We start from the raw sequence: 21,768 nt of genomic DNA on the forward strand, positions 1-21,768 counted from the left end.
ATGTGGCAAACTATATACATATGCATACTGAAATATCTATACATATATACATATTAACATAATTATGAATATAAGTAAAATAAAGCTCTATTATAACAACCACATCCGTTGATTGGTCGCTTGGAAAATTATTCTTATCCTCGGGAATGTTCTAATTGGCACTTGATTAGTTTCTTTTTTTTTCTTGTTTCGGATTGGAACTACGTAAAATCCCACCGCGTGTACCGGCCGTCAGCGTTTGAGGCACAAAGGCAATGGCAGAAGGAAAAAAAAACTAACGTTTGGTTAAGCTATTTTACGCGATATGTCTGTTTTGTTGAACGTACGTAGAGCATTGAAAATGTGCAGGAGAGGGGACATTAAGTAATTTTGAAATTAAACGATCACCTAGTTTTACGGGGTGGGGACATAGAAGAAGTAATAATTGATTTGGTGGTTAATTTTTAATGGCAGCTTATTTTACATGGATAAGGAGGAAGCATTCAGTATGGTTAAACAAACTACAAAGCATGCAACTCAGAAAGCAAAACGTGTACCGAGCGGTAGCATCCAAAATAACATGATGCCAACCAATGAAAGTTAAACACACGATGAAAACGATGAAAAATCAAATCAATTTGTGAGGAACCAGTACAGAAATGATATAAAAATGGTGGCTACACAATAGATGGAAGTGAAATAAGGTTCGCTTCGAAAGATGCTTGGATTTCTCGTCTAGATTGGAACATCATGAGCAAATCAATAAACAAGATAATATCCAATCAATAGAATGTTGGTAGTATTTAAACATATTTACTGACGTGTAATAAGTATCAATAACTAAATAGAACCAATAAAAATCGATGGTCAAGTGGTCAATCAAAACTGTATTCTGAGTCTTTGCTGCTGGCTGTTGAATTCTTTGGGAATTCTGAACGTTTCAATTTAAATAACGAGAACGGTTTTCGAACAAAATGCTAACAATTTTATTTTAAACAGCTATAAACACATTATTACGTTAAGTTTACGATATAGGCCTTCATCCTCAACCATTGCCAATGAGATTGAAAAAGGATGAAGTAGATCGGTGTTCACTGAGGAGCAACAAAATAAAAAAAAAACAGCACTTAATATTTGCTTATCTGCTGGCCTTGGCGCGACGCCGGAACTACGAGAGTGGCGGTTGAACTACTAACCACGGAGCCCGTGCCTCCCCCCGGTGCGGTTTTCTCCAGGTATCGCTGCACGTTGTAGTTATAGAAAAAGTTCTTCCCGTACTCGAACGAGGCAATCATGATGGCACAAGCTGGGGCCACCTTTACCAGCCGTGGTGTGAGCCCGGCAAACAAACCTCGAATACCGTGCACTCGGTAGATGTTTCCCATCGTCTCAAAGGTGCTAGCGATGCGGAAGGATTTTTTCTTTGCCTTTTCACCGTTTTCAGCGTAGAGAAACTTTTCTCCGAACTCGATCTGTTGGTGCGTTTTGACGACGTCGAACGGTACGGTGAAGAACGCTGCCACCCCACCGGAAATGGCCCCTCCGGCAAAGCTGAACGCAAACGTTGGCTGAGTGACGTTGAAGTGTTTTTTGAGCGACTCATATGTTGTCCAGTAGATGCCACTGAACGGTACGTCTCGCAGGATCGTAGGGAAGAAGCCATTCCAGAGCCCAAATACGCCTTGAACTCGCAGCATGCTGCGGAACGCGTGGCCCACTTCTCGGTAGCTTAGCTTTTCGGACTGCATCTTGGTGCGCACTAGCTCGAGCGGATTCACGATGGTCACAGCGAGGACACGGGCCGAACTGCCCGCCAACAGCGGCAACCAGATCGGAAGTTCTGCATCGAGTCCTTTCTTGCTTTGGTACAGTTCTTTTAGGCGAATACGAAACTGTTCATATGCCACAAAGTAGATTACGGTAGTTGGTAGAGCTAATACGAGCGTTGGCCCCAGTCCGGACCAGAGTGAGCGTACACCTTCATAGCGGCTGATTTTGGAGAAAGCATCCTGCAAGGAACAGGCAAGTGTGGGTTATCCAAATGGCAAACATTCCTCGATTGCGATTACGACTTACGATAGTTCCGGTGAAATGTAGGGTGGGTTTGCTGACCGCAGATGGACCCATATTAGGACCGCAGGGACAAATGTGGTCCATCAGACCATTACAGTAAAGGTAACACCTGTTCGATAGCAACAACTTCTGTTGTGCTTGCAAACGCGTTTTAACCACATCCAATGGCGTCACTGAAAAAAGACAAAACGAAGCAACAGCGATTAGCAAAAGTGCACTATCACGCACTGTATCACCTAGATGTGATTTGTGGCACCTACTGAAGAGCGATGTTACCAAAGCACCACTGCACGACGATAGTATCTGCTGATAGGGCCGGATGCGGAATCGGCTGTCGTCCATATCTTGTCCGGGGGCAACGAATGCCCTGCTGCCAATGCTTTGTGCCATTTTTCCGAGCGATCAAAACCGATTGATGAAAGATAGCCTTCACGCAATTAACAACCAGCAATCTATGTAATAGTCAGGATCATCTTTTGCCGACAAAAACACCACAAAACAGGTGAAGAAGCAACAAACAGAACTATCGTAAATTGTTCCACACCTGCTTGTAAAATACACTTGACAGTGGCAACTTGGTGACATAGAAATAAAAACCATAACAATCGATGAAACTAGTGTTGTGCTTCATGAATCTTTCGATGAGATTCATTGCTATAAATCTTTTGTGAAAAGTGATTCGAATCGCGAATAGAATCTTGAGCCCTCTTGAATCTTGAGGAAAGTGAGAAATTATACAGCTTGAACGTGTTGAGGCTGTGAATCTAATCATCTGAATTCAATGAAATCGAAACGTATACAGCTAATTCGAATCCGTTCAATGGGTCTCAATCCCAAGGAATCTGTCAAGGGTTCGAGTCTTCGAATCTTCCGATTGCCGATTCTGCCAACACTAGTCTGCAGAAAATCAGCATCGAAAAAGCGTAGTGCATCGATGAGACGATTTTAAGCAACTATTGTACATTAAAATACCGAGTAAAATGGCTGAAACAACCGACAAAAGAAAGTTGAGTGAACTGCGTGTGGTGGATCTGAAGCACGAGCTCGAAAAGCGTGGTAAAGATGGAAATGGTGTGAAAAATGTGCTACTCGAAAAACTCACCCAGGTATGTCGGGCGCCGCCATATTGGCTATCGATGTTAGATGCTTTCTCATGCCTCGGATGATGTGATCTCTTTAACTTCCACTAGGCGCTTCGGGATGAGGGTTTAAACCCGGAAACAATGGAGTTTGAAATTGTGGTCAGTAAAACGCCAGCGAAGAAAGGCAAGGCAGGCGCGGGAAACAAAACGGATGAGGAATCTGGCAGCAGCGGGGATGCTCCTGCTGTGGAACAAGGGGGTGACGAGAGGGACAACACAAAAGTGGATGAAAACACCAACAACGCTGAGCCGGAGGGTGCAGTAGAGGCAGTGGAGGAGGAAAAGATTGGAGAAACACAAGATTCGAAAGCAGAAAAACAGCAGGCAGATGTTGAGGATGGTCAAGAAGAAACTGCCAACGGTAAGGATCTATCGGAGAAGGAGAAAACTTCAAAAGAGGACGTGAAAGAAGAGCTATCGGAGAAGAATGCAAACAGGACGAATAAGGAAGAATTCGTAAAGGTATGGCAAAGGAAGGAGGAAGTTAGATTATGGATACGCCGAAAGTGTTTCTACTTATGCTTTTATCATTATATAATTCAAGCCCGTTGAACCCGTCGCAGTGACGAAATCTGAGGACAATTTTGGCAAGCAAATCGATTTAAAGGACGACCCAAAGGAGGCAGATAACGAAGATTCGCTGAACCTAACCATCGGCGAGGAGGATGAAAAGCTTCTCCATGATAGCAACATGGAGGTAGATGCGAAGGATGAAGGTAAGTTTTGTTCTGATTTCACAATGCAGGTAATCAGGTTAATGTTGCTTTAATGCTCAACGTTTCTCAGCTGAATCCAAGCAATCCAACCAGGGTGGCGATAAAGTATCCGACAGTACTTCCGAAGAGCCAAAGAAAACTGATGACAAACGGGAAGGCAAAAGGTAAGTTCTATAACCACCTAATCGATAGGTTCAAGCGGAAACTAATTTATGTATACTTTTTCCAGTGAGAAAAGTGTGGCTGCATCCAGCATCGAAAAAGGTAACGTTGTCCGTCAATAAGTTCGTCAACAATTCTGATTGCTCCAATGTTATCTGTAAAGTGCCTTCATGAACCACTTCTTTTTAATAAGCCACCATTAGTTTATTGGAGTGTATAGTTGTTAAGTTCTGTTTTGGTCAATTCAGATTGTTCCACTTCATGATACTCATCGATTTTAAATCTAGATATTTTATATCGGTTCCCGATCCCGTGTTGTAGTCGCGCGTTTTGTTGTTCTATGCTTTAGCCATTTTAAGTTTAATTCTTACGATTGGTTGATTGTGACGTTGTGACGCTCGTTGTGACAAACTCGCACGGCATTGAAAGACACTCGACACGGTTGGCGAAAGACTAGAATGGTGGAAACCCGTACTCCCGCAGCTACGAGGAGAAGTTCGTGAAAGGGATGTGTCTATGGCATGGAGCTAATGCGCCCGATGTCCGGCTGTGCTGGGAGAACGTGGAAACGCGAGAGAAACAGATAACCGATAGCCTACTCTACCGATGACCGGCCGTGAATTCGCGAAAGGGGGAGAAAGAGAGCTAGAGATTTTGGTGTTATTGTAAAATAATCGTTCTATATGTTGTTGTTCTATATTTTTGCTCGGATATGCGGAATATATTGCAGACGGTGCAGCAAAAACAACAGCATCATCAGCATCCTCCTCTTCGACTACAGCGTCCTCGGCGAGAACGGGCGGCGAAAAGGGGGCGAAAGCCACCCCACCCACCTCCAGTGGCTCCACCGTCGGTGGAGAGGATAAGGTAAAGGCAAAGACGAAGACGAGCTCGGGCAGCGCGGGCGGAAGTAGCAGCAGCGGCGGTGGAGGAGCAGCGAGCGTGAGCCGCAATCTGTGGGTCTCGCGGCTGTCCTCGCTAACCCGGGCGACCGATCTGAAGCAAATCTTTTCCAAGTACGGCAAAGTGATCGGCGCCAAGGTGGTCACCAACTCGCGCACCCCCGGTACACGCTGCTACGGGTATGTCACGATGGCTTCCGCCAAGGACGCGACCGAATGCATAGATCATCTGCACCGCACCGAACTTCACGGACGCTTGATCTCGGTGGAGCGCGCCAAATCGGAGCTCGGCCCAGCACGCCAATCGGGGACGACGAAGACAACGACTGATTCGACATCGGCGAAAGCGTCGGCTTCCAGCAGCAGTACCGCCAGCAAAGGAGGATCCAACGGCACCACCGGTGGGAGCAAGAGTGACGCGGCCAAACCGAAGGCCGCATCAGCATCATCGTCGACCGACGATAAGAATAAAAACGGCGAAGCGACCGGTGAGAAGGATCGAAAGCCAGCGCAGAAGGATACGAAACCACGCCCGAGTCAACCGACGGGAGACATCAAGCGGCGCATTGGAGAGAAAGCGGGACGCAGCGTCAACAGCAAGAGCCGGGAAGCCAGCACATCCGGACGGCGCAGTACCGATCGCGGTGGTGCAGCCCGATCGTCCCGCGATCGCCGCTCGACAACGCACGGATCATCGTCGCAGCAGCGTGATCGTGATCGTCCGCGCAGCCGGGAGAGTGGACGGACCGGCGGCGGGGGAGACTCGCGAGAAGTACTATCGTTACAGAAGATCCGCGAAGAACGGGAACGCCACCGTCTGCGCGAACGCGAACGGCAGCTGCGCGAAGAGGAACGGCGTCGGCGGGAGATCCGGGTCCGGCAGCGGGAAGAAGAGGAGCGGCTGCAGCGGGAGCGCGAAAAGCTGGCCGCCGAACGCGAGCGCATCGATAAGGAGAAGGCGGAACTGCTGCGGATCGTGCGCGAGCGGCAGAAGCTCGAGCGGGAGAAGATCGAGCTCGAACATCTGGAGCTGAAACGGCAGCAAAGGAAGTACGGTTGCAAATTCATTCATTTCTCACACCAAAACCACACATTTTCCCTTCTATTCTAGATCGCTCTAGTTACAGCTAGTTACGTTTTTTTTTATTTGTGTTGCTTTCCATATGACTTACAATATATTACTGTGAGCTCATCAACGATCACCACAATCGCGAGTTAAGTGAGAACCGAACCGAACAACAAGCGGAACAAATACAATACGTGTGGGGGCTTGCATTTGCATCCGATTCGTACGCGAAGCAATCTTCTGCCTGTGCATATTTCAGATCGTGCTCGTCAAGGATCCTCAGTTCCAGCGAGACCTTCGAAGCAAATATCCTATGTCCCGGTGATTCTCCACAAAAGTAATGCGCCACAAAACTACTCCTACTCCCGTCACCCTCCGAAAATGTGCCAATACAGTAAAAAGGACGTTTGTAAGATGAAACAATATCAGTGAACCAAACCGGACGATATTATTCTGCAAGGAGGGTTTCCCAAGCAGAGAGCATCAACCCCAACGTGCGTCTTTGCCTGTGGTCTTTCTGCGGTAACTAGATGAACCAACCCGAGTGAGGTACCGACGGTTGTTTGGAACCATTTGAAACCCAAACCAGTCTTCTGCCGATAGAGGAACCTTGTTTCACCATCACGACTCACAACCCACGAGTGAAGAAGACATTGACGGATAAACAATTGGAAGCTGTTCTGGGCACGAGAGATCTACAGTTTTCAACAGTACGACGCTATCGGGCGGTAACATTCGTGCGAGAAACAAGTAGCAGAAATGTAACAACAGTGAAATAATTGATAACAAGTGAAATACTCCAATGGACAGAATCTAATTTGAACAAAAAGCTCTCGGCAAAGTTGTCAAGTGCACAACCAACTTGCAATATTGATTGAAGATATGATATGGTGAAGCATGTAAACCATGTAAACCCGCACAGCCACATGCTCCAGCCAGTTCAGTGCTCCCGTCATTCTAAGTCGTCCCCTCTGTCTAGCGCGAAATAAGTGTATCCGCGTCTTCTAATCTGCAGCAACCTTATGTTGGAAGAGGAAACCGTTTCGGTTATTATTGAGTTTAACGTTGTATCTCGTTGTAATACCCCCGTTTCAGAATTGAGGAAGCTAAGAGGTCGTTGAAACGTCCCTCCACTGATCGGTACGATGATGATCGCAAGCGACCGGCCCCGGACCGTCGTGTGGAAGCACCTCCGCCGCCGAGGTTTGATTCGTCGATTTCTACCAGTTCGGGGTAAGCTTTGTGGTACAGTAGGGTGGCAATAGGCAATGGGGGTGGACTCTGAAAATCTCACCAAAACTAAGATAAACTGTGCAAAAAGGGTAAGGGTGGGATACTTTCCAGGAAATTATTCTTTTTTTACAGTTGTCCTTCTCACCCGTTTTGCACGGTCATTAATGCTTAGAATGTTCACAGAATAATGGTTATCTCTGGTGGTTTTATCTCTTTTTATTTTTTTTATCAATCCACCCTCGACATGTGCAGACGTTCAAATTACGATCGTATTTCGGGATCGGAAAAGAAAGGTCGACTGGATGACTACCCTGCTTCATCGAAGCGGGACGACTTCCGCCGCGACAGCTTTAAGCGGGGCGGCGACGACTATAAACGCGGCGGGGACGATTACAAGCGCTCCTCTGGCGACGACTACAAACGTGGGACGGACGATTTCAAGCGTGATTCACGTGATGACTACAAATCCAGCGCCCGATCCGGTGACGACTATGGCAAACGGGACAGTGGCTACAGTAAGCGCGATCTGGACCGTCCCATTTCCAGCTCGTACGATAGCCGCGGAAGTGGGGGAGTGGGAGGGGGACTGATGTCGCAGTCGCTGGGCAAGGAAAGCCGCTACAATGATCGCTCGAGCGACTATCGAAGTGGCACCACCGGCGGAAGCGGTGGCCTGAACGGTGGAAGTGGAGGAGGTGGACGCGGTGGCACCGACGATCGGGATCGCAACAACTCGTCAAGCAGCAGATACAACGATCGAACCGGCGGTGGGAGCACCGGGAATGCTGGTGGCGGTGGCAACTGGCACAACAATTCCGGACTTTCGCAAATCGGCGCCATTTCGTCGCTGGGCAATTGGGGCGACAAAACGAACGACGTCAGCAGTGGCGGTGGTGGAAGCTGGAGGAACATGGACAACGGACAGGACCGGTACGATCGGACCTACAATGAGCGGAAACCCATGCCGATATCGTCCGGTGGGGGCGGTGGAGGTTTTATGGATCAATCCCGGCCCAACCAGTTCATGAGTGGAGGTGGTGGTGGTGGTGGTGGCGGCCGACAACAGGACCGCTATGGCCAGTCGGTGTCGAGTAGGTTTGACAATGGACGTTATTGAAACCCCAATTCCCCATCGGAGTTTGGCACATGAAAGTGAATATCGAACGGACAGACACTTTCGTTTTATAGAAAGGCACACGTAATACCCTTCGAAGCAGACTATAAACATGTCCTTGGTAAAATAATGCAGTTTTAAAATTATTACACGCAATCCTAAGTGTAGTTTTATTAAACATTACAATAAACTGAATAAATTTTCATCAATCATAACTAACGTAATCAAGATTGTTTCCTTGACGTTGGAGAATCATCGAAAAAATAAACCAAATATCAGTTGGTAAAGTTTCGTTATTGTTGAAAACATATTTGAACAGAAAAAAGAAAACTACACAATAAGCGAATATTTTACATTTTTTTCACATTTTATTTTGGAATGCAAAATATAGTACATAGAAGTAGAATAATGCCCGTGATTCGAGAATCTAAGTTAGAGGTCCTTTCAGTGTAGGCACTTTTATGCACTTAAAAAAAAAGCTAAAACCAATCAAAGAGACAGCAAGAAGGTAAATATGGAAAAATTCCTTTACTTAACTTCGATACACAGAACATATACCTTTTTGAACCAATGTTAGTTTGTTCATGCGTTCTCGAAACCTTAGAAGATAAATTTCAAATAAATGTAAAACTAGGCAAACAAACGCACACGTATCTTTGATTCAACTAAAAAGATTAGATGCCACGGTAGGTGGAACGCAAAATAACCGGTTTATCATATTCGGTGGATAACGATTGTATTCGCGGAACCTCCGTTTTATGTTTCCTCTTCTCTTCTTTTTTTCCTAATCAACGTCGGGCGATGGCGAAGGGTATGGCGCTTATGCCGGATTTACATGATAATTTGTGGTTCGGGAACGCTCAACGCTATGCTCTTGTGTGGCAACACCTGTCCACCGTTGATGTAGATCTCGTCCTGCACGATGACGTCCTCCCCCAGCACTGTCGTTCCCTCGAGCCTCACCCATCGGCCGACGACGCAACGCCACCCGATGATGCAACTGTCCAACCAGGAGTGCGACTTGATGATGGCATCCTTCAGAATGGTGCACCGCTTAATACACACTCCGTCCTCGATGACGACATTTGGGCCGATGGTAACGTTCGGTCCGATCCGACATCCGGCTCCAATCTTGGCAGTTGGATCGACCAGCACGTTCCCGACGAATCCGGCCGGCCCACTGTACAGTCGCTCCGGTTGCCTCTGGCGAACGGATGACAGATACAGGCACATCCCAGTGAGGAAGTCTCGCGGCTGTCCGATGTCCATCCAGAACCCGTTCAACTCGAAGGCGTACAGTTCCTTTTCGCGCGACATCACCGGGAAGATTTCCTTCTCGATCGAAGTAGGCTTCAGCTCGATGCGGGAAAGGACGGACGGGTTGAGCACGTACATGCCGGCGTTGATTTTGTTGCTCACAAACTCCTGCGGTTTTTCGATGAAGCTCTTGATGCAGCCATCGTCCGCGTACAGCACCACGCCGTACTTGGAGGGTTCCTCGACACGTGTCACCACGATGGTACCCTCGCGTCCGTGCCTCCGATGGAACTGTTCCAGCTCTTTGAACGGAAAGTCGCAAATGATATCGGAATTGAGCACAAAGAATGGTTCCGTGCTCTCGGAGAGTATCGATTTAGCCAGTGCCAGCGGTCCGGCCGTTCCGAGGGGTTCCGTTTCATGCGAAAAGATAAGCTTCACACCGAGCCGCTCGACCTGGGCGCTCAGTTCGGCCTCCATCTGCTCGGCGCGGTACGACACGGCAAGGATAACCTGGGTAACACCCGCCTCGACGAGGGCCTCAATCTGATGCAGCAGGATCGGTTTGTTGGCAAACTCCACCAACGGTTTCGGTGTGCTGAGGGTCAACGGGCGTAGCCGGGTGCCATATCCTCCAACCAGAATCAGAGCGCGCATTCCAGAGCCTTTGCCAACGACACCCATCTTTTGCTCTTTCACGTACTTACTGCGAGGTAGCGGACACGATGTCGGACACGTAAGTGATGTGCTTACTATGATAGCGATGAATTAGAAGTGCCTTAAGTAGGAATCGCTGTTATCAGCAAAAATGATCCTTCTGAGAGTTCGTCTTTTCGTTACACAAAACCGGCAGTGTGAAGATATCACAATCGTTTATTTTCCACAAATGTCCTCGAATGCACCAAACTCCACAAACTATAGGATTGAATTGGATGCAACACTACACAGTAAACACATAGAATAGCTTGATAAAAGCCCACTTGGGGTTAAAAATGTTAATGCTATTTGGCAGAAAAAGCAATATCAAGTGCAGAAGTGAATCATTTGGTCAGATGTTTACTTAGTGTCGAACCGAAGGGGGGGGGGGGGGGAGGGGGGGGGGGAGGGGGGGGATGTAATCAAAACGTAAACGTTTGTTTGTTTGACGTTTGTACTGTTTTCGTGTTACTTTGCTGTCAATATGTCCCAAGGATTGGTATTTCCAGGTTGAGATCATGAAACAAGTTTATAATGTTTCCACTTCGCAGTACATACTCTCTTGAATTTTATTTGAGTTACTTAATATTTGAGATATTTTTACAATATCATGGCCCGTGAATTGTTAGGTTCCAACATACAGCAGCTGATCGTTCTGTACAAATCACTCAACAAGTTGACATAATACTCACAGGTAAACCTGATCTCAATATACGACACCTTTTGAATTTGCTAATGAATTTGACATTTCTTTGTTTTTCTAAGGTCATTCGTTATTAACGCAATCGTATCGCAGATCTCGCACGAAATTAGCACAGAATCACAACAGTCGCGGTATATTGCTGTCGTAACTGGCTTACAAATCCACTGAACACAAAATGGTAAGAGCAGATAGAAATAAAGGAGGATTGCCTGAGCACCTCAGTAAGACACTCTTTATTTGCAGGCATTCGCCTCGAACGATGTGACGATCAGTGATGATTCAAGGGAATTGCACTTCGACAAACACGTCGATTACATCGCCAATCACGGGAATGACAAAAATGACTACGTGAGAAATTGCTTACTCCTTACTCCTTTCGGTGGGGATATATCGTCCTTTTTTTCTCGTTGCAGGAATATTGCATGACTGAATTCCTTCGTATGTCCGGTATATATTGGGGTGTAACGGGCCTTGATCTGATGAACAAGCTGGACCGATTGGACAAGCAATCGATTATAGAGTTCATCAAGAAGTGCCAATGTCCAGTGACTGGAGGCATTGCTGCATGCGATGGGCACGATCCGCACATTCTCTACACCCTCAGTGCCGTTCAGATATTGATAATTTACGATAGTTTGGATGCAATCGATATCGACCAAATCGCCAAGTACGTAGCATCCCTGCAACAACTCGACGGAAGCTTCTTCGGCGACAAGTGGGGAGAGGTGGACACACGGTTTTCCTTCTGTGCCGTTGCCATTTTAAGCTTGATTGTGAGTTCGATTTGTGGTAACGTTTTTTGGTGTAACATTTTTCACTAGCTTTTGATTATTCCAAAAAGGGCCGCATGGATGAGATCGACCTCGAAAAGTCAGTGAACTTCGTAATGTCCTGCTGCAACTCGGACGGTGGCTTTGGCTCAAAACCGAACGCTGAAAGTCACGCCGGTTTGATCTACTGCTGCGTCGGATTCCTATCGATAACGGATCAACTGCACCGGCTAGATTGTGAACGGTTGGCGTGGTGGCTATGTGAGCGTCAACTTCCCAGCGGTGGGCTCAACGGTCGCCCAGAAAAGCTTCCGGACGTGTGCTACTCGTGGTGGGTATTGGCCTCACTCACCATCATCGGCCGGTTGCATTGGATCAGTTCGGAAAAGCTGGAAAACTTTATCCTCTCCTGTCAGGACGCGGAAACGGGAGGGTTTGCCGACCGGACTGGAAATCTGCCGGATATTTTTCACACCCTTTTTGGATTGGGCGCACTGTCGCTGCTGGGAGATAAGCGCTTGAAACCCGTCAATCCTACCTACTGCATGCCGGAGTACGTCATCAAACGGTGCAATTTGAACCCAAAAGTCATAGTGCTGTAAACTTTATTCTAATGTTACCCACTCGCTACGAACAGATAATGAATGTTTATTTTCACGCTTCAATCTTTTGATTATTTTAATGTGTAGCTATGTTCCCAATCCTAGATGCTTAAATAATAAAAGACAGCCACCCAAAGATCAACATAAATCCTCCTACAGGAGTTATTTTTCCCACTGTTCGGTCGTTGGTGAAGGCGATGTAGTAACACGAGCCACAAAACAATGCCATTCCCGACGTCAACAGGAGCGATGTCTGTTGTACAAATTGAAACATTTAGTAAAGAACTAGCGAAATCGCAATAGATCGCTTGTAATCGGTACTTACCAAATACGGTCGACGTGCTAGAGGAGCTGCCAAAAGCGCCAACGAATGTATGAAATGGTACCGATTGGTCATTTCGAATACCTGCCTCTGGTCACGTCCTCCTTCTTCGTCGTTGGCGGGGAAATGATAGTGGGCACCGTAGGCTCCCAACATAACGGCGGCAGCACCGCTCAATCCGGCCAGTCTCAGGATGTGTCGGTTATGGCCGAGCAGCTTCCACAGCGGAGGCAATGCCTGTTGCACAACCGCAGTTGACTGTGTGGCTGCAGTTTGAGCAATGGCTTTAGGTTTAAGACCCTAACAATTACGGAGAGAAAAACAATGTAATCGTTTGTGACTTTGTAAACGATTTGAGGATTGTGTAGTTACCACCGCTTTTGCTCCGTGAGATGCTATTGACCACATGCCGCTTGAAACTGGATTGTTGAAAAGCACGTAATTTACGGCGTCGTTCAAACCCATCTCTTTAGAGAACTCTTTTTAATTGTGAAATATGCTAATGCATGATACCAAACAAGCACAGTTTTGTTATGCCGAATAATAGTGAAACAAGAAACTGTCAATACGGTTTAGGCTAATGCAAGGTTGCTGGAACGAAGCAATACATGTATTTAAAATATTAAGATTATTAAAACAGTTTCTCTTCGGTTTTCGTTAATTTAACATATTCAGATACTATAAGAATTTCTGGAAGATTGAATTATATCGTACCATTACGGCGCATCTTGTCACACTTTCCCTCATCAACGATTCGATTGAAGTCCCTGCTGGCACTGAGTATTCAATTGAAATGACCGCAGGGTGTGTTACTGAATTTGTAGCGACTCTTGTAGCACAAGTAAGGACTTCTCTAACCATCTCTATTTAAAATCAGGAGGAACATTTTAATTCAACCAATAGTGGATAGTGGCGTTTATTTGTTTACACTTTATTTGCGAAAGGTGAAATCTGTACGTTCCGGCGAATATTTCAATGCATTCTATTCTATTGGGAAGGTAACACATCCCACAGATCTTTAACGGTGTAGCCATCTTTTAGTGATTCCATCGCAAACCCGAGTTCTTTGCAGTAGAATGGCTTCCGTTTCATTCCCGATCCATCTCCGCCCGAGCCGGCGTCAGCAAGGTAAGCAGTGAATTTTGAATTTATATCACTTCCTGCGGTCGAATCGAACTCTTCGATGTCGTCGATTGAGTCGGTCGCTGGACGATGGACATCGGTCGGCCGTTCGTAGGACACTCCGAAAACGGGAGTCTCCGTGTAGACACTGTGAAGGGAAAGAACTTCCCGGTAGACATCACCCAGTCGTTCCGGTGGGTCGATACGAAAACCGAGCACGTACGAGCCGCCCGTTTCCAGCGTTTGGATGACCAGAGCTGGCCCATACTTGGACTCGCGGATGCGCACGTTTCCGATTTGCATGTACGGAAGGGATATGTTGAAGCTATTGTTCATCTCGGCGAACCAGACGAGGCGAACGTTGCTTACGATCAGCATGCCCAGGTTGCCCTGGTCGCTGGAGAGATTCCACACCCCGGAGATGCTGTTGAAAATTTGCTCCTGCGGCAGGACTTGCAGTTGGCCGGCCGTAACAATCGAAGACCGGAGCTTAAGCTCGCGGTAAATAGTGGACCCTTGGTACAGTCGATAGATGTCGAAGATGGAGGCAAAATGTTTCGTATTGACCGCCATGAGGTTGGTGAAAATAAATTCAAACCGAGAGTTGGAGCCGACGCTCAAAATATGCAGAGCTTGGGTTGTGCCGCGAAGCTTCGACACGACCGTTTTGGTGTTCATGGTCAGTATGCAGGAGTAGCCGATGGAAAGGCTGAACCGATGCGACGTAACTGAGTACCATATTACTCGAAGGTTGGTCGCTAGTATGCGCCCGCAATCGCCACTGTTGCCCTTGGTGTCCTCCACGGATTCTAGGACATCCAGTATGCGCTCACCACTGCGTAGAGTTTTATAGCTGCAATGTAATTCGATATGTTATGCATGAAGGTTTATGGTTTATGTACTCCACTTACACCGAGGGAATATCGAATTTCACTTCTCGATCCTCCCACACTGGTTTTTGGTTCATAATGTCCGATAGCACCATACAGCTGCCGAAAAACTGACTAACTGTGTTGTTTTTAATCAACCTTTGTTATGTTGGTGGTTGCCATGGAAGCGAACTCTGTTTGGGATTCCATATTTCAATGTCAAATATTTATTATTTAAAATGGATACAAAGCTGAATCAAAGTTGCACTAATCAACGCGTTATTCTGACTCGCTGCCCGATCGGCTGGCCGAACCACTTCGGGAACCACCACCATCAGGGGTACCGGAACGACTGCGAGAACCGGAGCCGGAACGTGAACCGGAACGAGAACGAGAACGAGAGCGAGAGCGCGAGCGTGATACCGAACGGGAACCGGATCGTCGATTAGAACCGGAACGTGACCGCGAACGTGACACGCTGCGACTCTGGCTTCTTGCCGGAGAACGACTGCGACTGCGGCTTCCAGATGCCACCGACCTGCTGCGACTGCGGCTTCCCGACTTTGATCGACTGCGACTTCTCGAAACGGATCTGGACTGAGATTTTGTACCCGATCTGTAATGTATGAAATATTTGTAAATAAGTTCTCATAACCTACGCTGCATTCCTTTCTTTTACCTTGATCTTGAACGTGACGAACGGGATCGGTTCGATGCACGGGAGCGTGATCGAGAGCGACTTCCAGAACGACTCCTATCTTCGTCTCGATTTTCTTTACCATCATCGTCTCGTTTACCGTCAGCGGCCTGCGTCTGGGATCCTTGAACCTCTTCGTCTTCCTCTTCTTCCTCTTCCTCCTCGATGTCCTCATCATCCTCTTCGCCCGGTGGTTCGAGCTGGCGCTCGCGATAACGTTGCATGCGATGCTCGGACGCATTCAACGGTCGATGCTTCACGACAAGCTTCGTATTGCTTTGCTGCTGGGCGTTCTTTTGGCGACGCTTGCTCAAACGGACCCTTGTTTCCAGCTCGTTGTAGTAGATACCGTCCGGACGCAGCACAAGGTAGTAGTTCTCCTCGTAGCCCTTGGAGGCCTTGCTCTTCACGTTCCAGTTGTACTCGCGAGCCATCTTGTACTCGTACTCCTCCTCGTCTTCGTATAGCGTTTCGTTCACCAGATCGCGACGACGCTTTTCGAGTGTGTCCTCCGTTGGTAGGAAGTATGCTACGAACTGTTCGCCACTCTCGTCCATCACACCGCGAATCATGGCCTGCGACATTTCCTCGATCTGTGCCGGAACGTTCTTGCCGCTCGGTGCCGGATCGGAATCGAATATGACCTGTGCGCACGGGTACTTCCAGTTGGCGAAATCCGGGAACAGGGGCAGCACCTCGACAGGCGTGACACCCGGTTTGCTGTAGTGGGTCGTGATCGGTTTCGTGTTATCCTCGAACGTTTTATCGATAGCCTTAATTTGGGCCTCCCGATCCATGTACAGCGTTTCTTCGCGCAAACTTTTCTTGACGTTAAAGCCAACCTTCGCCTCGACCTTCTCCATCGTTTGCGGATTGAAACGGGTCTGCTCGGTGGAGATGTACTCCGATTTTCGCAACCAGGAGACACTCTTCGCATGGCGACTGCTACGCATCGAGTCCTGCGGCGTATGGATATCTTCCTCGAGCAGCTTTTCATCGGCAGGATCAAGCTGGGCCGTGTGATCAATTTGATACAGGTCTCGATTGATCAAGTCAATTGTAACTCCGAGATCGTGCTCGGTAAGCACCTCGTACCGATAGTTCCTCTCCAACGAGGTCGGATTGTACTGGATAAAACGATCGTTTTCGAAGGGATAAGTGATAAACTTGAGATCGAACGGAATATCCGGGAGTGTGTTGCAGTACTTCACACGGGAAATCAGCTCCGATCTGTGAAGGAAAGCGGTAATGTTTACACACAAATAATGCATCTCCATTGCCCTCAAACAGCTTACCTGCGCTCTTGCTGACGAACCGGCCGTTTATCGGCACTATTGGCACCGTTCTGGACAGTCGGAGCCATTACAGTTTATGCTTTTTCACTCGATAATGTTGACCACTTCGATTAATCCATCAGACGCGTTTCTTTTTAGTTGTTTGACTACGCAGATTGTTTGACAGCAAACTAGCATGCGAACTATAAACCTTGGGCGAAGCAGTAAAATAATGTTGTACTCGCGTGGATGACAAGATATTCAAATTGCTCAGTTCAGCCACACGTGTTTGAAATGCATTCGTTAACTAACGATAAACAAATTGTGCAGCTGCATCTTAAATTTACCGGCATACATAATAGAAATACACTTTGATTTGAAGTAGCCTTTTTGTGATAGAGTGGGAAAAGATGAACTCAGACTTAGGTAGATACGATGTTGGTACCATGTGGGAGTCAATTCTTTCTTGACCGCTAAATGATCAGCACAGATTTACGCAGATTTAAGAGGCACTAACGAGTTTGAAAAGGGGCTGTAATGAGCGCCAAATTTGCAGTGTTTGATAGGTTGTTCCATGTGGAAATATGTTTTTTTTACAATTACCTTTAAACGAGATAAAACTTTATCTTCATGCTCGCCAAACCAAACCAGAACGTTCATCTCGTTTCTGATACACAGGAAGCACCAACACACTCCGTCCATCGGCTCACCATCACTGGTAACACTGGAAACGTGTCTTTCCGCATCCGTTCTGGATTTCGGAACGCTCCCTCATCCGGAGTTGAAATTGAACGAAAAGTTATAATTTACTAAGTAAATTGTATCTCACTCATACTTGGCGTATCTCTTCCAATCTTCAGTCCGCGGTTATACCACTACTCCCCGTTCCTGATTCCTTGGGGTTGCTCCTGGCCGTGTAGTATTTGAACTTCCGTTCGATGCAGTGCCGTTTACGAAAGGAAGTGTTTCAATTTGCAAATTGCGGAAACCGCCTCTTGTACCCATTCGGGAGCGCGTTCTGTCGTATTTGTAAATTCGTCGTTGGTCGCTCTTGCTCATACATGGTGTGTTCGCGCAGACGGGACCGCCGTGTGTGGGCCACCAAGCTGCTTCTTGTAAATTGCATCGGCTATGAAACCGCCGTAACGGCCATTGAAGACTCGGTGAAATTGTTGGCGCGGTAGAAGAAGGGGGCCCGGTGCGCCAAGTTTGTTAGAAAGGAAAAGTTTCACGTAAGCAGCGGTGTAAACCGTCAGCTTGTTCAACATCCGAGATCGGTTCGACATCGGTGTGGAGTATTTGTGCAAGCAGCCATCGGCATGAGTCGGGCATGTGCGCCATGCAGGGATACATGTATCAATCTTGTTTGTCTTTCCAGGCCACACACTTCTCGGTTCAGGTTGCGCTCTACGAGTCCTGGCTGGTCCTACGCATCACTCAGACGCGAATGGCGAGAAGTTCTCGAGCACAACATAAACTTTAGCCACGATTGCTCAAGAGGCGTTCGTTGGTTGGTGTTTTGTGGAGTTTCTTTAGAGTTTCGCAAAGTGTGGCTGCTTGAACACTGCTGCTTCCGGTGTTCGTTCTATTCCATATTGCAGCTGAGTGTAGAGTGCAAAAATACTGCAAATAATTACTAAGTCTCACAAAAATGTTCGTCTGAAGTACAAGAGAAAGTTGGATCCTTTAACATACGGTCGATTGAATGATTGTTGAAGTATGGTTAAACCTCATTGCATTGAAGTATGGATTTGGTCACACTTCGATATTTTTATAATTTACTTCATCATTCAAATGAAGGGTTTGTCTGAGGGAAGGTGTTTTTTCTCAAAAGTAATCGTATGTTTTAAAATCAGTTTCACAAGAAATTACATTTTGAGAATTTTTCATCAAATTATTTAACCTATATTTCTTGAAAAAGTAATCCATTGTCGTGCACCTCCAACGGCGTACCGTGTTTTAGAGATAAACGAGTGAAAAATGTCGCTAAAGGTTGATTGTACCGTGCACAACACACAATGGATCGTTGCGAACAACGGTTGGAATAATAATAACACCAGGCAAATCGGGGTGATAGTCACTCGGGACCTATTTTGTCGTTCCGAGCAGCTAATTTTCTTTCTTTCCGGCTTCGGAGAAAGTATTTCATTGCCGCACAAGAAGAGGAAAAACTGGAGTAAGAAAAAAAGGAAACACATTTCGAGGTGTGAATTTAATCGTGTTTAATTATGTCCTTTCAACGCGTGAACAAAGGTCCCTTTTTCGGGTCGCACTTTTTTTTTTTGCGTCGTTGCAACTTCCGCGTCACGAAGGAGTTAGGACGAAGAAGTCAAGTGGTAACAAGTTTGTGTTCTTTTTTTGTGCTTTTGCTGGTGGCTTTCAAAGCCTCATACCGTGAACTCGGTGAAACGGTCGTGTGTTTCCCGGGCAGGTTGGGTTTGAAGGGTAGTTTTAAAATTCGCCGACGCAGAGCCTTATCATAAACCTTTCCCCAACTTTCTCCCAGCATTGTGCGCTTTTTCTTCTCATGAAAATTGCTTCGTTTGTTTGCACACACTTAGGACTCTGAAAACACGCGGAGGCGGAGAGGGAGTGAAAAAATGAAAACCGAATTTAATAAAGCGTCAGGTTTCGTCGTTTGCCAAATAGCCCGTGGGGCCGCTTTAATTGACTTCTGTTTCTAAACTCTTTCACGTTTTTCTTTTTCCTACCTCCCCTTTGGCAACCACGTGGCTGATAATTTTGCTTGACAACTTTCAACGGTTTGTCATTCTTCACTCGTTCTCACGTTGTTTCCATGACGATACAACCACCCGCCGAACGATGGCTATGACTATAGTTACGGAGAGACTTCATTACTTATTTTATACGATCGCCAAAACCGAACCAACGAGTTCTTGTATCATTTCTGGCTGTGTTTTTTCATGATTAGATTGTCTCTAATCTCGCAATGATGCAGTGCATGTGTGGAGTGAGGGCACTTTTCGTAAACCCCAATTTGGCAGAATAAACACCACCGCCACTTTTCGATATCGATGCGTGTGCGCGTGTTTCGGAGTCCACCGGGATTTTGTTTGTTTGAGCGGTTCGTAAATAATATTCTAACGTTCGAGTTTTCGCACCGCAGTCTGTTTGGCAAAGAATTTCCGCAGACAGGGGAAGAAGTGTGGCGGGAGAGAGAGAGTAACCAAATTTAATTCCCTGCCAGTGGCACACCAATCCCACCCCCCTTGGTACCCTTCCTTCCCGGATGGAATGTAGAGTATTGATCCAGGAGTCCAGAAAAACCCTCGGCACTATCCAGCTTGCCCAATTTCGGCCGGTTGATTGCGTGAGATGCGCCGGGAATGCCGGTCCGAGCGTTCCATGGAACAATGATTGTCCAATTATTCGATGCCAATGCTGGCGTAAGGGTGGATGCAGGGCGTATCCAGGGGGAGTGTTGCATACGACGCGCCAGAAGAATGTGTGTGCTTATTGATCGATGTAATTGATTTTGGGCAAAACGACCCGTCCGTGTCCGGTGCAGGAGCAGGAAAGCGGCGGAATGGAAGATCCCGGAACGACATCCCCCCACCCGAGGAAACGACAGGGTGTTCGGCACCGGGATTTCCCGCGGGCCTACATTCCACGTGCATTCGGTTCGTGCCGTTCGTGCCGTTCGCGCCCAAGGGAAACCAGGGATAAAAGGCTCCAACCGATGCGCCCGTGCTCTGAATGTATCATAAACATGGAAATTTTATTATTAAATTACGTCCGGTTTCAATTCGGCGGCTTTTGCAATTTGTGAACTATCCTCCCCCACCGTCACCCACTTTTTCCCACCTTCTGCAAAAGTATGTGGCAAAACGGAAGGGGTCAATGGTCAATGATCAAACGTCGGGCACATTCACACAATCGCACAATTTCGACCTCCGTCCAGCCGCTCGACTGGACGAAACGGAGGGTTTCAAGTAGAGGACACGGGCACGAGTATGCTATGTCCAAATTGAGTATGGCCCATTTAACTGGGTTCCCTCCTATTGCTAATCAGCAAAAATGTGAACAACCGACCCCGGGAACATGGTGCCGGACCGCGCTGTCAAGCGCTTCGCCGTTGGCATTTTGGAATATAATGTGGTCTGGGTGATTAGGTTAAAACATAATATTCCATGATTCCGGGCAGGGTTCCGGGTCGCAGCATCCTGCACTCTTCCACTCCATCGGAGCCTATTTTATTTCGTGTTTGCGTATGTGTGTGTAAATGGGGTCTAGTGTCGCATGGCAGAAAATAAATGCTCTTACAATTAATTTAACAACGTCCGCGTGGAAGTGCCAGTCCATCTGGGGATTCCGGTGCCTTCGCACTTAATTTTAATGCTACACTAGATCTCTTACGTGCTTACGATGTTGTGGTGCATGTGGTACATTCCTAACGAACATAGGAAAATAGTTTAGAAAGGATCACCATTACAAGTCCCTCAAAATAACAAATTATAACGACAACCGAGAAGAAAGAAAAAAGAACTCTTGGGGAAAGGGTTTTTGGCACCCAAACGAAAAAAAAAAAACCAGCGCATTGTAATGAAGAGCTAAATATTATGAACTGTTATGATAATAGCCGTATCTGCTCAAGGGGCGCGGTTTCTATCGGGGATTCGGTGACTGCCGGTCGAAAAACACGATACAATTACTATTTATTATATCGATGGCCTCTGTATAACGATAGCCTATAACTAAAGGTTCCTCCCACCCTGTGCCCATAATATCCTCCCACCTGTAACCATTAATTGAAACACCAGCATTGAAACATCCCCTTTTGGACGATTGGGCGATTTTATCGAACCCACTTGTGCGAGGATAACGCTATCAGGGTTCAAGTGGCCCCGACGAGGGTTTCACGCTGGTCAGTGGTTAATGTGCAGTGGTTAAATATTAACCTATAAATTGAATAGCTAATTGATCGATAAATTATTCCGCGCACCAGGTTTGTTTATTTTTGTTACTCTACAGTTTCGATATCGATATAACTGGTAGTTCGGGAGTAGTTCAGTAGTGCAATGTAAACAATATTTTTATACTAAATGTGT

At 46.8% G+C, this 21,768-nt stretch overlaps 7 protein-coding genes across 10 annotated transcripts; 2 read left to right on the plus strand and 5 right to left on the minus strand.

Annotated features, from left to right (window-relative positions):
• Positions 1-947: 947 nt before the first annotated feature.
• LOC131260585 (probable mitochondrial glutathione transporter SLC25A40) lies at positions 948-3,222 on the minus strand. 3 transcript variants are annotated; one of them, XM_058262351.1, is made up of 5 exons: positions 3,155-3,222; positions 2,313-2,431; positions 2,056-2,225; positions 1,176-1,988; positions 975-1,073 (listed from the first exon to the last, which is right to left on the minus strand). In XM_058262351.1, exons 1-5 carry the CDS (start codon positions 3,205-3,207, stop codon positions 1,071-1,073), a joined length of 1,158 nt encoding a protein of 385 aa, XP_058118334.1. In that variant the 5' UTR covers positions 3,208-3,222; the 3' UTR covers positions 975-1,070. The 3 variants fall into 3 exon arrangements, with proteins under 3 accessions (XP_058118331.1, XP_058118332.1, XP_058118334.1); XM_058262348.1 differs by having other exon boundaries at positions 948-1,988; positions 3,155-3,220; XM_058262349.1 differs by lacking the exon at positions 3,155-3,222 and having other exon boundaries at positions 948-1,988; positions 2,313-2,580.
• LOC131260584 (scaffold attachment factor B1) lies at positions 2,962-8,611 on the plus strand. The gene is made up of 8 exons (XM_058262347.1): positions 2,962-3,158; positions 3,243-3,656; positions 3,739-3,910; positions 3,981-4,074; positions 4,140-4,174; positions 4,803-6,024; positions 7,136-7,273; positions 7,526-8,611. Exons 1-8 carry the CDS (start codon positions 3,033-3,035, stop codon positions 8,388-8,390), a joined length of 3,066 nt encoding a protein of 1,021 aa, XP_058118330.1. The 5' UTR covers positions 2,962-3,032; the 3' UTR covers positions 8,391-8,611.
• Positions 8,612-8,805: 194 nt separating this feature from the next.
• LOC131260586 (mannose-1-phosphate guanyltransferase beta) lies at positions 8,806-10,688 on the minus strand. The gene has a single exon (XM_058262352.1). It carries the CDS (start codon positions 10,326-10,328, stop codon positions 9,219-9,221), a length of 1,110 nt encoding a protein of 369 aa, XP_058118335.1. The 5' UTR covers positions 10,329-10,688; the 3' UTR covers positions 8,806-9,218.
• A 422-nt stretch (positions 10,689-11,110) lies between these two features.
• On the plus strand, positions 11,111-12,474 carry LOC131270811 (geranylgeranyl transferase type-2 subunit beta). The gene is made up of 4 exons (XM_058272479.1): positions 11,111-11,221; positions 11,287-11,391; positions 11,457-11,816; positions 11,885-12,474. The coding sequence occupies exons 1-4, from the start codon at positions 11,219-11,221 to the stop codon at positions 12,413-12,415; spliced, it is 999 nt and encodes a 332-aa protein (XP_058128462.1). The 5' UTR covers positions 11,111-11,218; the 3' UTR covers positions 12,416-12,474.
• Positions 12,401-13,278, minus strand: LOC131270826 (transmembrane protein 256 homolog). The gene is made up of 3 exons (XM_058272480.1): positions 13,110-13,278; positions 12,741-13,037; positions 12,401-12,668 (listed from the first exon to the last, which is right to left on the minus strand). Exons 1-3 carry the CDS (start codon positions 13,200-13,202, stop codon positions 12,525-12,527), a joined length of 534 nt encoding a protein of 177 aa, XP_058128463.1. The 5' UTR covers positions 13,203-13,278; the 3' UTR covers positions 12,401-12,524.
• A 446-nt stretch (positions 13,279-13,724) lies between these two features.
• Positions 13,725-14,826, minus strand: LOC131260880 (Bardet-Biedl syndrome 5 protein homolog). Its single transcript, XM_058262724.1, has 2 exons — positions 14,771-14,826; positions 13,725-14,712 (listed from the first exon to the last, which is right to left on the minus strand). Exons 1-2 carry the CDS (start codon positions 14,824-14,826, stop codon positions 13,725-13,727), a joined length of 1,044 nt encoding a protein of 347 aa, XP_058118707.1.
• Positions 14,827-14,932: 106 nt separating this feature from the next.
• On the minus strand, positions 14,933-16,857 carry LOC131260879 (RNA polymerase II-associated factor 1 homolog). Of its 2 annotated transcripts, none has more exons than XM_058262723.1 (3): positions 16,721-16,857; positions 15,408-16,655; positions 14,933-15,320 (listed from the first exon to the last, which is right to left on the minus strand). In XM_058262723.1, exons 1-3 carry the CDS (start codon positions 16,786-16,788, stop codon positions 15,008-15,010), a joined length of 1,629 nt encoding a protein of 542 aa, XP_058118706.1. In that variant the 5' UTR covers positions 16,789-16,857; the 3' UTR covers positions 14,933-15,007. The 2 variants fall into 2 exon arrangements, with proteins under 2 accessions (XP_058118706.1, XP_058118705.1); XM_058262722.1 differs by having other exon boundaries at positions 14,933-15,344.
• Between the last annotated feature and the right edge of the window lie 4,911 nt (positions 16,858-21,768).

This window comes from Anopheles coustani, chromosome 3 (assembly GCF_943734705.1).
Source record: "Anopheles coustani chromosome 3, idAnoCousDA_361_x.2, whole genome shotgun sequence".
NCBI lineage: Eukaryota > Metazoa > Arthropoda > Insecta > Diptera > Culicidae > Anopheles > Anopheles coustani.